This window comes from Triticum dicoccoides, chromosome 5B, assembly GCF_002162155.2.
Source record: "Triticum dicoccoides isolate Atlit2015 ecotype Zavitan chromosome 5B, WEW_v2.0, whole genome shotgun sequence".
Classification (NCBI taxonomy): domain Eukaryota; kingdom Viridiplantae; phylum Streptophyta; class Magnoliopsida; order Poales; family Poaceae; genus Triticum; species Triticum dicoccoides.
This window is the reverse complement of record NC_041389.1, coordinates 539,862,937-539,877,237: the sequence shown is the minus strand read 5'-3', so window position 1 is coordinate 539,877,237 and position 14,301 is coordinate 539,862,937. Positions and strand designations below refer to the sequence as shown.

Here is a 14,301-nt window from a genome sequence, read left to right as displayed (position 1 = left end):
GGCGGGCTCTTTTGCTTTGTAGTTGTGTGGTTGTTGGTGGCTGTCTTTGGACTAGCCGGATGTGGAGTTGGTGCTACGCTTGTTGTTCACAGCAAGTGTTAGTTGTCTTGTAATTGTTTTCTCTTCTAGCTTTATAAAGCTATGATACGCATTTTGCGTACTCTCGAAAAAAAAAAAGAGTTATCTAGGCCGGTGGCCGTGCCGACTGGATGCCTCAGGTGAATGACACGCTTTGTCGAATGGGGTTCTTCACGAGCGGAGGTGTACTTTACAGACTTCCGCACGATCCTCACGCTCACGCTTTAGGAAATCTGCAAGCATAGAAACACGATGGTGTTTGACAAGGTGGCCGCTGCGGCGCAAGCGGTGCTCTCTGCCATTGTTCGGGAAGGTGGAGCTTGGGTTGTTGCTGGCCGTCTGCGGTCGAAAGGTGAAGCTTTCTGTGAAGCGTTAGCTAGGTGGCGAGACTCTGAATAATACCTCTAGGATTAGATGTCTTGTGTAATCCAGTGATGTACGCACATGTCATTGTAGCTAGATGAGCGATCTTGCTCCTTCTATGTAATATGATATAAATAGGTTCATAGCCTGAAGAATTAGAAGGCTTTGATCTCAACTACATCACTACTGCCCAAAGACTAACAAGGAAATGGCTAACCAGCCTGAGACCTTAATTTTGCTTGTACGTTCAATGTTTCATCAGTATTAAGTAGATCTTCATCTTCTTACAATATGCAAATACGAGGAAACATCAAAAGCATCTAATTAATGAGGTCATCCTCTCTGTGCAGTTCACTGGTAATAAAAAAGAACACTCAAGATCTCCAGAGCCATATGAACCCATTTCAAATGCAAAAACCAAGCAGAAGGAAACAGAGTAGCATAGTGGGCAAACAAACGGGGGGTTAAGAGGCTCATAAAACCGACCGCGACAATGATTAAGAGTCTGGATCCAACAAAACACAAACTGACTGGACGCCTGGCGGATGAGTAGTACTCAAGCCAAGAAGCAAATTGTGGCTCAGATATAGCAACCTCCAGGAAGAAAAAGCACATGGCTTGGTCTCTTGCCAAATAGCCATACTGATGGTTACACTCATTAGCCGTAGCTTATGTCTCCAGTGTTCCCTTGCTACCTTACAAGTATATATATCAAAACTACACATGATGTTTGTCTCCACAGAAACCAAAGTGCCGACACATATAAACAAAAGCTCATCTCATCACAAGAAATACAAGGCTGGTTCAACTGGTAACCAAGTGGGTCAACTTGTCATCACCCCTCTCTTTCTGCCCCTCCCCTGTACCCATCAATGCCGGCACTTATCCTCGAGATACAATCTCTCGCAGTAGTCAATTCTGCAACTAGAGACTTCTTCTCATCCTCGATAGAAAGTAGAAATGACTCTATCTCTGAAACTTTTGCCCCATCGCCATTAATCAGAGCTTCTTTATATGATCGCAATGCTGTGACAAGAACAGATGGAGTTTCTTCTGTACCCACATGACCATCACCCCTCGCATTGTCTCCAGTAACTTTGGTTTCTGAATCCTCCTGAGACATAAAATGATTTCAGTGTAAGTAAGGATTCAAGTGTTTGCATAGACAACAAACTGTGCAAGGTTATTGACTCCAATGTGGAAAAAGACAAATAAAAAAAATGGTACATGGCAGATCTGTTTATCAAGGACCGAAGCGACGGAAGTGAAATACACCAACGCCTCTAAAGTAGTCAAGGTTATTGACTGCACACATTACATTACACAATACAGGGACCAAACGTCTGAAGAAATTTTACCAGCATATTGAAGCAAGGGCTCCTCACCTTGTTGCCTACCAAAGAAGGAGGCCATGCCATGATGTAGGGATGCATACCGCAGTAATACGTATGACCGATGAGCTTGTTTACATTCTCTGTTTCCAGGCAGAAGGATATGAGGCACTCGTTCCACCTACCATAAGTAATAGACAGGAACACAAATCCATCGATGACCGCCGAAACCTCCATCATGACATCATCCTCTGTCGAACACATAGCGGCATCAATAAATTTACTCTTCGGGAAAACCTTGTTCGTCATCAGCGTGTTAGTACCATCACCATCGGCGCTCCAACAACAAACACAAAGTACTTCTTCGTTTGCGTCGGGGTGATCTTTGTAAGCCATACAGAGATGCCCATCCTTGGTCTGACCAAGTCGAAATTCTGTGCAGTCTTCTTTCATGTTTGGCGGGAGATCCATCCGACACATTTGCAGCGTCGCGGTGTTGAGCACGACCACATACGCTTGATCCGTGTGTTTCCAGTAGACGCATCCATTCGTCAGCGCATTGTTGGTGGAAGACGAGGAAGAAGAAGAGAGCTGCGGCGTCGGCGTCGAGGTGTCCACCCAAGAGAAGCTCTGCCACTCCCTGCTGTCCGATGAGAAGACGGAGAACCGAGCAAGCGTCCGGCGACGGCGCCTGCGGCAACGCACACAGACCACACGGAACGACCTCGGGTCCTCCTCGGAGACGGTGATGTGGCACGCGAGGTACCGGGGATGGCAGTTGACCTCCTGGGCCGGTCAGGGGAAGATATCCAGCGCCCGGGTGAGCGGGTTGTAGGCGGCCAGCTGCTTGGTTTTCTGGTTGTGGAGGACGAGGTAGCTGCAGCAGGTTGAATTCATCTCCCACCCGGGGTCGCCGCTGTCTTCCGGGAGGCGGGTCAGGAGGAAATCGGCGCCGCTGACGGCGGCGGCGAGGTCCGGGTCAGAGGAGCTTCGGAAGGGGACGAAGGCAGGGATGCCCCTCCGCCGGAGCGGTTGGTCGAAGAATCCAAGGATCTGGGGCGGGTGGACCGCCAGGAAGCGGCGGCGGAAGTCGGGGGAGGTTCGGACGGCGCGGAGGAAGGTGCGGCAGGCGAGGGCGGCGCGGACGAGGCTCGGGAGGGAGGGGAGACGGAGGAAGATCTCGCGGAGGAGGTCGTCGCCAATAGCAGTGATGGCGGTGGCGGTGCCGCTGGCCGCTGGATCAAGCTTCGCCGGCGCCATCGACGGCGACGGTGGCCCTAACTGGGAGGCCCTGGCTAGTTCGAACGGCGGCGGCGGATTTATGGAGGCGGGACGAAATATTTGTACGGGCAAATCGCCCGATACAGACTAATCAGGATTATCTTTGGGTAACCCTAATCAGGATTTATATTTCTCAACTGATTGAGTACTTTTCAATCAATTTCCAAGCGATCAAAAATAAGCCGTGATTCGTGCTTGAAACTTTGCAAAATAATAAGGCTAAGTCAAACGCACGCACCCAAAACAGAAGTAAATATCCGTTTTGTCCGTTAGGGTGGCGCAATGAGGTGACGTCCGTCCGATTACCTGGATGCGCTCGCCGTGCGTTAGTCTAACGCGCGGATACATCTCGTCCGGCTGCCTATAATTATTTGCAAATAAAATTTTGTCACCAACAAAGCCAGCGCCGTAGTTCACGTCGGCAACAAAAGTCAGCCTACAGAATGATCAATCCCCCAAATTTCTCGCTCGCAACACAGCCAGCGGCCAACACCCTTGCCAGCCTTCAAAATGAAACCCCAAGTTTTGTCGCTGGCAACACAGACAGCAGCCGGCACACTTGCCAGCCTTCAGAAAGAACGACCATAGTCCATGGCCAAGCCCTCCCTGGTTCATGTCGTCTCGGTCAAACATCTCCTTTTGCTGGCTCTCGAACCAACTTCTTCTCTTTGAGGACATGTTGTTCAAGTCCACACTCATGATTGCTAGCGCCACCTCTTTTGCTTTGGTGTCGGCATTGGTGGCCTCGATCACGCTCTTTTTCGTGTGGGCGGCCTCCTCAATGTCAAGCTTCCTTTTCTTGGCGGCCTCCTCCATGTCAAGCTTCTTCATTTGGAGCTCCAAGTATATCTTCATTTGCTCCTCCTTTCCTTGGCGCTTCTTCTTTTTGGTGGTCTCCTCCATGTCAAGCTTCTTTGTTTGGAGCTCCAAGTATATCTTCATTTGCTCCTCTTTTCCTTGGTGCTTCCTCTCGTCACTCACTTCCTTTTGAGTCATCATGTTGTGCAAAGTTTCTTGCAAGGCGAAAGATGCCACATCATGCTTCTCGTTAATCTTTGAGTTGGTCTTGCCCCTCGACCTCTTCACCAAATCTCCATCCCCAGCCAAGGCCGCCTTCCCTCCTTTCTTCTTTAGAGCGGCATATTAATATTTGAACTTGGGGCAATCTTTGATGATCGACCAACAATGTGTGAGAGTGAATGGCTTATTAATGATGGGCTTTGAAGGCTTCCAAAGATTGGAACGCCTACACAATCAAAGAGAAGGCCACAAATGTAATATCAAAGACACAACATACAACAAATATAAACATGTCGCAGTAATGAAAGAGGAGAGGTCATACCAAGTCGCCTACGCCTAGGCCACTCACGAGACGGGCTTCAACGCTCTCAAGCGCGGCATAATACTTGTTGCATTCTTATTCAATGAACCCCCATCTCTTTTGGATTGAGTTGATGCCACGGTCGCTCACAAACTTATAGGACGCAAACTTCCTCCGTTCATGAAAGGTTTTACGAACTCACGTCCAAAAAACTGATCCTTTTTTGCTTGACACCGGTCTTGGGATCTTGCCCTATCTCCATCCAACTCTCACAAATCAAAGCATCTTTGGTATGATCTCGTGCGAATTCTTTGCCTCCTCCTTTGTGCTTCGGCTCTTTGGGTGAGGTCATCGATAAACAATGGCTCCTCCCCAATGCCGACGCCCTCTTCCTCCTCAGCTTCGCAATAGGTGTCCTCATCTTCATGCCATGATTTCCCATGGTCATCGGCCTCTTCTTCTTCGTCGACACCATCTTGGCCATGGCCGTCTTGGCTTTGGGTCGCATCGGGATCGTAGCCTTGGTCTTGGCCCTTGGTGTGGAAGGCCTGGCCACGGCCCTCGTAGATGACGTTCTCCATGAACGCGTTGTAGTCGGGGTCGTCGGCCATTGGCGTACGGATTGGCATTTGTCGAACATGTTGCGGCCCTCGGGAAGGTTGGCCGTAGGATTCGACTGGGGTTGCTTCCTTTACATCTTGGCGGACGACTGGCCGGTGCCACTATACTCTGGCGTGACGTTGAGGTCAATTACGGGCGCGGCGCCGGGGGTGGCCGGCGCAATCACGTCGCGGTCCGGCGACATGAGAACCGGGTCTGAGCATGGTACCTAAGCGGATGAAAACCGGCCATCTCTGGTGTTATGGACGAGCTAGGCGACGGGCACTGCGGAGGTGAACGGCCGACGAACCTGTGCTAGTCGCGACCATGGCAGCGATCGAGAGAATGACCAGCGAGGGTCGACACAACCCTAGCATGAGGAGGACGTGCGCCTTGGCGATGATGGCCTCCTTGTCCTCGACGGCAGCCTTGTGCTGCGCGGCCTACAACGCGGCCGCCTCGGCAGCAAAGTCGGCATCGGCTTTCTTCTCCGCTGCAATGGTCCGCCGGCACCTCCTCTTGGCCGATTCATTGTTGACCTTGGCGAGCTCCGCCGGCGTGAGCTCCGACCACGGCTTCTTCGGGCCCTTCTTCTTCGCCGCGGGGCGCGCGGTAGCGGTCGTGTCACCGGGTTTCTTTGGGGCACCGGCCATGGAGGCAGGAGGGAAGGGGGAGCGCGAGAGGGTTTTGGGGAAAGGAAGGGAAAGTGGGCGCGTTGTGTCCCCGACGGGCGGGCCAGGGGAGGACAAGGGCACGTGTTGTGTCCGCATGCTGCCCGTTTCGCCGCAAACATGACCCAAAGTTGGGCCGGGAATGTGTCGGCGGCGGACAAAAAATGGGCATTTGTCCGTTTGCTCCCGCGCGTTGGGTCATGTTTTGTGTCTGTTTACCTCCAAACAGACGCGGCCGGATCATTTAGGGTCGTGCGTTGGAGATGGCCTAAGCTCGTTAGTAACCTGACTGATGATATGGAGGCTAGGTTCGAAACATTGTATCACGAGGCCGGTAGAGGAAAAGGGGTTAGCATTGCGGAAGCAGCGATTTGATGCCCAGGTGCAGCGTGAACAATAAAATTATTTAAAACAGCAAAGAAAAATCAAAATTTGAATTTTTTTTTGGCATCCAAGATGTTGAATGTGTGATATGCGCACAAAAGATTGTGAAGTTTGGACATTCGAAAGGCTGTGGCAAAAGAAATAAAATTTGGTTGTGAAAGAAAATTTAAAAAATATACTGTTTGGGCTTGATTTTATCTTTTTTGCCTAGAGCTCCTCCAATGTCCAAACATCATGAAATTTTGCACGCTCCTTGCGCACTCGATCATCTTCGATGCCAAAAAAAATTCAGAAAAAAAATGTTTTTCTTGCTATTTTTTAAGAATTTTCTGTTTGTCGGATGTACATGAGTCTGGGCTCAAACTTGAATTACTGTTGGCATTGCCCTCTTTTATAATGAAAGTGTTGAAGTAATAAAGATTGTCAAGGGTTTAAGATATATCGATATGTTGATAGGTTTGAACTCTCATGGCCAACATTGGGCGGTACCTTTGTAATATGTGAAACCTGCTTAGAAGAATAAAAGGTGTTGCCAATGTGCCTTGGTTGGTCATTGGTGATTTCAACGAAACGATGTGGCAATCTGAGCACATCTCGGTAGCAAGAAGGTTAACTAAGATGACGGAAGAGTGAGACTGGCATATAGTGGACCAACAAAAGGATAAACAGAGGTGGACCTAAAGTGCAGACCAAAAAGCAGAGCAGGTATCAGGCAGAGCAAGATAGCTACATCTAGGAAGGTAAAGCTCATGCCTTTGTATCTCGCCAACTAGTCATACTGACGGCTACACCATCAGACAAACTTATGGCCTACAAACACGAACACATTCAGTAAAAGCACATCTAATTGGAAGAAATAAACTCACAAGAGGTTAGTTCAACAGGCAAAGAAGTGTCCACTGATGGCAGCCCTTGGGAAGCAGAGGCCGACGGTGGTGGTGACCATCAAAGGCGCCGACCTACACAGCGCATCAGACATCGCAGACAAGGGCCACTGCATCGTCTGCACGGCTGGTGGAGAGTGGTTTCAAGAGCAATGTCTTCATGATGTATATGCACTCCCTTTTTGGTAAATCTTCATCTGGTGCAACGTGTAAATAGATGTATTCACAGGCCCAATTTATAATATGTAAAGTATCATAATTTGGTCGATGGTCTTATGTTCTAACATTGATATTGTACTCCCTCCGTCCGGAATTACTTGTCGCGGAAATGGTTAGAAATGGATGTATCTAGAACTAAATTATGTCTATATACATCCATTTCCCCGACAAGTATTTCCGGACGGAGGGAGTACTTGTACAGAGCTGGAACAGTTCACAGGAAGGATGAAAGATCCCATTGCCTAGCAAATCGTTCCTTATTCATCACACAATAAGCACATACAAAGAAATCCTTGTAAGAAACCTAGTCCTTATTCATGTCATAACGGTATATTTCCGTGTGCAAGATTATGGCAACACAAACATGCAAAACCACTGCTTAAGGAATGGCCTGCCAATTGAGAATGCACCTACCTTGTAGCCTTACACTAGATATCAGATTATCAATACTCAATGGGAGCTTTCAGCGGACACACCTTCTGCCATCCAGAAGGCATCCTTGGATATGACGGCACACAATTTTGTCTCCCTTGTCCAGTGGAAGAATTCGGTATAAGATATCACGAAAGAAACAACCCAGAAGATTCCCCAGGAATTACTGCATCGATAAGACAACAGTTCTATTAGAAAACAACAGAACGATTATCTCATGTTCATCTACTCAAGTGATCATATCAGCACTATCAGGTTTACTGGCAGCCACAAACATCCATGTGCAAAATTAAATGGACACATGGGGAGGCACAATCCTATGATATACTCCAGTTTCGGAGCAAGGTGTCAACTTTAGAGCTTCTTCTGTTGGAATACTTCAGAATGAGTTGCATGGTGATGTAATTTTACTTGTATGCTTAGTGTTTCATCAGTTTTAATATCTTACTTTTCAAGGTATGCGAAGAAGCTCAATTCTCTGTCTAGTAGACATCAAACGGGTTAGTGGTGCGCTTAAAACAAAATCGCTGCACCTTCAGTGGCAGAGTTACCCGTTTCAGATGTAAAATCAATCAGAAGGAAACTGACTAGTACCATAATGGAAAAAGCAAAGTTACGAAGGACATAAGACTAGAGACAAATAATAAAAAGACATGACCAATGAAAAGATAAAAAGAGTAGACCTACAACAGAGAGGTACTCAAACTAAATATCAAAGTGGATCTCGACTCAATGATGTACAGTAAAATAGCAACCTCAAGGAAGATAAAGCTCATGGTTTGATACTGATGGTTACACTCATTGTCCCCAGTATTCCCTTGCTATCCTATGATCCAAAAACTGAAATATCAACGCACATGAACAAAAGTTCATGTCATCGAAACATGGTCACTCTGAAGAGGTGGTTCAACTGGCAAATTGGTAATAGACTCATTTTCCCCGTCCACATTTGTCATCACCTATCCATTTCTGCCCTTCTCCTGTGGTCATTGCATTCGGCACTTATCTTCAAGATACGATCTCTCGCATTTGTTAATTCTGCATCTAGAATAGTGATTTTTCTCACAAGAGCCTTCTTCTCATCCTCGATAGAAAGTAGAAATGCCTCTATCTCTGCAACTTTTGCCCCATCGCCATTAATCAGAGCTTCTTTATATGATTGCAATGCTGTGAGAAGAACAGAGGGAGTTTCTTCTGTGCCCACATGATCATCATCCACCACACTGTCTCCCGTAACTTTGGTTTCTGGATCCTCCTGAGACATAAAATTTTTTCAGTGTAAGTAAGGATGCAAGGGTTGTGCATGGACAAACTGTGCAAGGTTATTGACTCGAATGTGGTACAAGACAGAGCTAATTAAAAAATGTTACATGACAGATTTATTTAACCAAAGACTGAAGCAACAGAAGTGAAATAAGTACTTATTACACCAACACCTTTGTAGTGTTCAGGACTTTAAAGCATTGTGTAGACAACATTTTAGTGGCGAGAAATTCCTAGACTAAGATACTGTCAATGCAGATATCATAAAATCTGTAAAACCATATGGAAAAAAACTTAAATATTGCATAAAACATGAAATTGAACACTTGTATTGTGATTTACGCAAATCAGTGTTAATGTAACTAGACTAAGAATTAAGTCGTTGCTGCGTAACCAGCTCAAAAAATAGTTGACCAGACTTGTACAACATCTTCTTTCTATCAATGCATTGAGAATTAGCAATGCTATAGCGGGCTATTTAAAACTTTGATCGAGACGCGAGGCTTTTGCCTTTCCTCAAGAAAAAATGGTAGCAACATAGGAAACTGATGGTAGATTTTCACAGCTATACAATAGTCAACTGATCTCAAGTAGCTCGAATGCATATGACACAGGGACCAAACGTCGGCAGAGTTGTACCAGCATCCTAAAGCAAGGGCTCACCTTGTTGCATACCAAAGAAGGAGGCCATGCCATGATGTAGGGCTGGACACCGCAGTCAACTCTGTTATCGAAGAGCTCGTTTACCTTCTCTGTTTCCAGGCAGAAGGATAGGAAGCACAAGGTAGACCCATCATAAATGCATAGGTACAAAAAGCCACCTATGACGTCCACAACCTGCGCTGCGACATCATACTCTTCTGAATGCATGGTGAAATCAATAAATTTGTCCAGTGGGAAAGTCTTGTGTGGCGTCCATTTCTCAGCACCGTCACCAATACCATCGGCTCTCCAACACCAAACAGAGGGCATTCCTTTGTCTGCAAATTGATCATCTATGAAAACAATAGAGAGCTTACCATCCTTGGTCGGACCAAGCCTAAATTGTGTGTTGTCTATATCTTTCAAGGGCGGCGGCAAATCGATTCGAGATAACTGCAGCGTCGCAGCATTGAGGACGACTATATATGGTTGGCTTCTGTGTTTCCAGTAGACTAATCTATCAAATTCATCCGTCGGCGTAGCAGTGTAAGGCGAGAGCATGGTCTTATCACCTCCATCATCCCCGGACTGCGGCATTGAGGTGTCCAACCACGAGAAACCCTGCCACTCCCTGCTGTCTGACGAGAAGACAGAGAAGCGAACCATGGTCCGCCGCCGCCGCCTGCGGCGACGAACACATACCACACGGAACGACCTCGGGTCGTCTCCCGAGAAGATGATGCGGAAATCAAGATAGTGGGGATTGCAGGCCTCCTGAGGCGGGAAGGGGAAGATATCCAGCGCCTGCGTGAGGGGGTTGTAGACAGTGATCTGGTCGGGGTTCTCGTTGTGGAGGATGACGTAGCCAGAGCTGCACTCGTTGATCTCCCACCGACGGTCGTCACCGTCTTCCGGTTCCGGTAGGCGGGTGAAGGCGAAATCGGCGCCGCGGACGGCTGCCGCGCGGTCGGGGTCGTAGCGACTTCGCAAGGGAATGAAAGCAGGGACGGCGGTGCGGAAGGGGTTGCTGAAGAAGCCAAGCAGCTGGGGCGGGTGGAGCGCCTGGAAGCGGCGGCGGAAGGCGGGGGACGAACGGACGGCGCGGAGGAAGGTGCGGCAGGCGAGGGCGGCACGGACGAGGCTGGGGAGGGAGGGGAGGCGGAGGAAGATCTCGCGGAGGAGGTCGTCGCCGATGGCAGCGATGGTGGTGGCCGCTGGATCATACTTCGCCGGCGCCTGCGACGGCGACGGTGGCCCTAGTTGGGAGGCCATGGCTGTCGAGGCCGAGCTCGGGAAGGCGGCGGCGGATCTTGGTTTCCGGAGTAGACGGCAGCGGAAGGGGAATTTTGTACGGGCAAATCGCCGGTATAGCTGGCCAAATGGGCCGTTTTTTTTGGGCCGGCCCGTGAGCACGCGCGGCACGGCCCGCCTTGGGCCAGGCACGGCACGGGCTAAACGGGCCGGGCCCGGCACGCGGCATGCCCTGGGCCATGCCTGGGCCTGGAGGCTGGGCACGCGGGCCGGCACGGCACGGCCCGATTACGTTTTTTATTTTTTTATACATCTATATATGACCCAATATATAAAAATAGGCTAAAAACCGCTCAGTGCGGCAAATAACAGGCTGAAAATATGCGGCCCACCGTGCTAAACGGGCCAACTTGCCGGTCCGTTTACTAACTGGGTCGTGCCTGGGCCTGGGGGCGCAGCACGCGGGCCGGCACGACACGGCCCGTATAGTAATCGTGCCCTGGCGGGCCGTGCCGGGCCAGGCACGATTACGATGGGCCGGGTCGTGCCGTGCCGTGCCGGGCCAGCCTGTTTGGCCAGGTATGATCGCCGGGGACAAATGGGAACCGATACAAACTAAACTTCTTTCAGCTTTTGGAACTCCCTAAAAGCAGCTACAATGGGACTTGACAAAATCCGACTCTCAAATTCGATGGTCGAGATCAGATCCGCTGTCCACCCTACTGAAGAAAGCCGAAGATCGTCGGAGGTGAGATCGGGTGGTGAAGTAGTGAAGTGGTTAGGGTTTGATCTACGGAGCGGGTGGGAAGAAATACTATGTGGTATACCTCATGCCTCTCTGCTTCATGGATCATGTTCACGTCTCTTGCGTTCATGTTATGTGTTGTACCATCATTTATACTCATTCTAACTCCTTTTTAAAAACATAATAGCTTTATTCAATCGTAATAACGGATACATTGTTTAAGAGGAAGGGTACAATTTCATTCAATGGCTCCTCAAACCAATCAACAGTATCAGAAAATCTAGCCAACCTGGCAAGTTCATGGGCTACTTTATTTGCCTCTCTATTACAATGTTCAAGCTTGGACATAGAAAAATCACAAGCAATAAAATAACAATCATCCAAAATTGTCGCCGCCACTCCCGCCGACCGTCATCCATTATTCATAGTCTCGATGACCTCCAAGTTATCAGAATTGATGACAAGTCGATTACACCCCGCCCTTTGCGCCAGGGATAGCCCAATCCTGAGCGCTAGAGCTACCGCCGTGAGAACGTCCGCACACCAGTCAATTCTTGAGCAGCCCCCTGCAATAAAATTTCCTTTGTCGTCCCCGAGAACCGCTCCAGTCGTTCCCTTAAGAAGGTCATGATCAAAAGAAGCATCAACATTAAGTTTCACAAAGCCCACGGGGGGGGGGGGGACCGACTCCAACCCCCCCTCTTCATGGAAGCATTAGGAGAGGAAGCAATAACATAATTGGCCGTAAGAGCTTGAATCCCCATAGATATCTGTTTAGCATCTTGAGTTTTCTCCTTGTGCACAAGTTTACGTCTTTCCCATCATAAATATCATGTCGTGATGGCAATCATCTCACGCGTATTCTGGGTTCCCAAAATAGCTAAATCTTGGTTTGGCTATTGTAATAAGAATTCCAAGACAACCTCACCAGCATAATCAACTTCACAAGCACTAGAAATAACTCCGTCCAAACCAAGTCTTCTCCACACCTCCTTAGCTTTCTGGCACTGGAACAACAAATGTTTTGTATCTTCTTGCCCAGATGAACACGAAGGACAAATTGGCGAAACTTTCATATGTTTATTGGCTAGTGTAACATGGCATGGGAGAGTGCCATGCAACACCCTCCAAATAAAAAATTTAACCTTTGCCAGACAAGATAAGTTCCAGATCTTATGCCAAATTGGATTAAAATTTGTTCGCCCCAATCCGTTAGATCGGCTAAGTTTCCTTCCATATTGGTGATTTCACTCAACGACATAGGCCAAGCGAACAGAAAAGATCCCATTCTTAGTATAATTCCAAGCAATAAAATATGTCATGTCATATCGTGGGAGAGGGATCGCGAGGATCCGATGAGCATCAATGGGCCACAAAGTTTGATTAACGAGATCTTCATCCCAATTGTTTGATGTGGGGTCAATAAGGTCCGACACCTTTGACAACAAGTGACCCCCCTTTGGAGTGATGACTTTCCTGGTAGCACAATTAGGAATCCAGGCATCGTTCCAAATATTAATGGACTGACCATTTCCAACTCGCCAAATGTACCCATTCTTCAGAGTACTAACTCCCGACACAATACTTTGCCATGTGAAAGAAGATCCCTTCTTAAGCTTTGCATTCAATAAATCTCCATCAGCAAAATATTTGGCTCTCGATATCCTGGCACATAAAGAATCTGGGTTCTCAAGAAGGCACCAAGCCTGTTTAGCCAGCAACGCCAAGTTAAAACAATGGATATCACGAAATCCTATACCACCTTGGTTTTTTGGGACACACATTTTCCATCATGCCATCCAATGCATCCTCCTATGGTTGTCGTCATCACCCCACCAAAAATGCGACATCGCATCAGTTATTCCTTTACAATTTTTTTTAGGAATTTTGAAGACAGACATAGCATAGGTAGGGATGGATTGGACAATAGACTTAAGAAGAATTTCCTTTCCTCCTGTAGATAGTAATTTTTTCTTCCACCCACTAATTCTCATGACAATGCGATCGATCAAATACTGAAAACAATCATACTTATCTACGCCCACATTTGCCGGCAAACCCCAATACTTGTCATTGAGCGCCTCGATCATGATGTTCAAGATTGAGCAAATTTGTTCCCTAGTGTCCACTCTCGTATTCAGACTGAAAAAAATGCTAGACTTCTCAACGCTCACCATTTGTCCCGAGGCAGCACAATACAAGTCCAGAATAGATTTCAAAGTCTTCGTGTTGCGAAGATTCGCCTTCATAAGGATCAATGAGTCATCAGCAAAGAGAAGGTTAGTAATAGAGGGGGCCTCTCTACACACTTTTCACTACAAAAAAAAGACATATCCGTGACATTTTGGGCCGAACGAATTTTTTTCTGTCATACATATGACACTTCTATGACGATAATTGTGACAAAACCCGGTATCATCATAGATGTGGTGGGCTCCTACTTCTATGACAAAAAATTATGACAGAAAATGGGCTTTTCATCCTGGGCGGGCTGGAGACGCAGCTGCATGACATTCTTTGGGCCGTCCAAGACAGAAAAAACTGTGGTAGAAGCGAGGGGGAGGAAAACTGTGGGGAGTTGCCGGTTACGGTGGGAGAGCGATGCGCGTTTCTCTCGTACAGGTACGCGCGTGTGTGCGAGGCGTTGGCTCTAACTAAACCCGAGCGAGGTGTTGGGCTCTAACTGAACCCGAGCGATTGCACTGCAGGCTACGCGTTACTGAACCCGAGCGATCGATCGATGGCTGTTAACTGAACCCGATGGAGCGATTCCTTCGCTACTGCTGCTAACTGAAGCCGATCGATGCTGCCTCTGGGATGAATAGTGAGCGTTGCG

The 14,301-nt window shown here is 48.0% G+C and overlaps 1 protein-coding gene and 1 pseudogene across 2 annotated transcripts; both read right to left on the bottom strand.

Annotated features, from left to right (window-relative positions):
• Window positions 1-1,276: 1,276 nt before the first annotated feature.
• LOC119309985 lies at window positions 1,277-4,052 on the bottom strand (annotated as a pseudogene).
• Window positions 4,053-7,351: 3,299 nt separating this feature from the next.
• LOC119306050 lies at window positions 7,352-10,764 on the bottom strand. 2 transcript variants are annotated; one of them, XR_005148837.1, is made up of 3 exons: window positions 9,491-10,764; window positions 8,320-8,819; window positions 7,352-7,730 (listed from the first exon to the last, which is right to left on the bottom strand). XR_005148837.1 is itself a non-coding variant. In XM_037582389.1 (2 exons), the coding sequence occupies exons 1-2, from the start codon at window positions 10,739-10,741 to the stop codon at window positions 8,520-8,522; spliced, it is 1,551 nt and encodes a 516-aa protein (XP_037438286.1). In that variant the 5' UTR covers window positions 10,742-10,764; the 3' UTR covers window positions 7,352-8,519. The 2 variants fall into 2 exon arrangements, 1 of the variants encoding a protein (XP_037438286.1); XM_037582389.1 differs by having other exon boundaries at window positions 7,352-8,819.
• Between the last annotated feature and the right edge of the window lie 3,537 nt (window positions 10,765-14,301).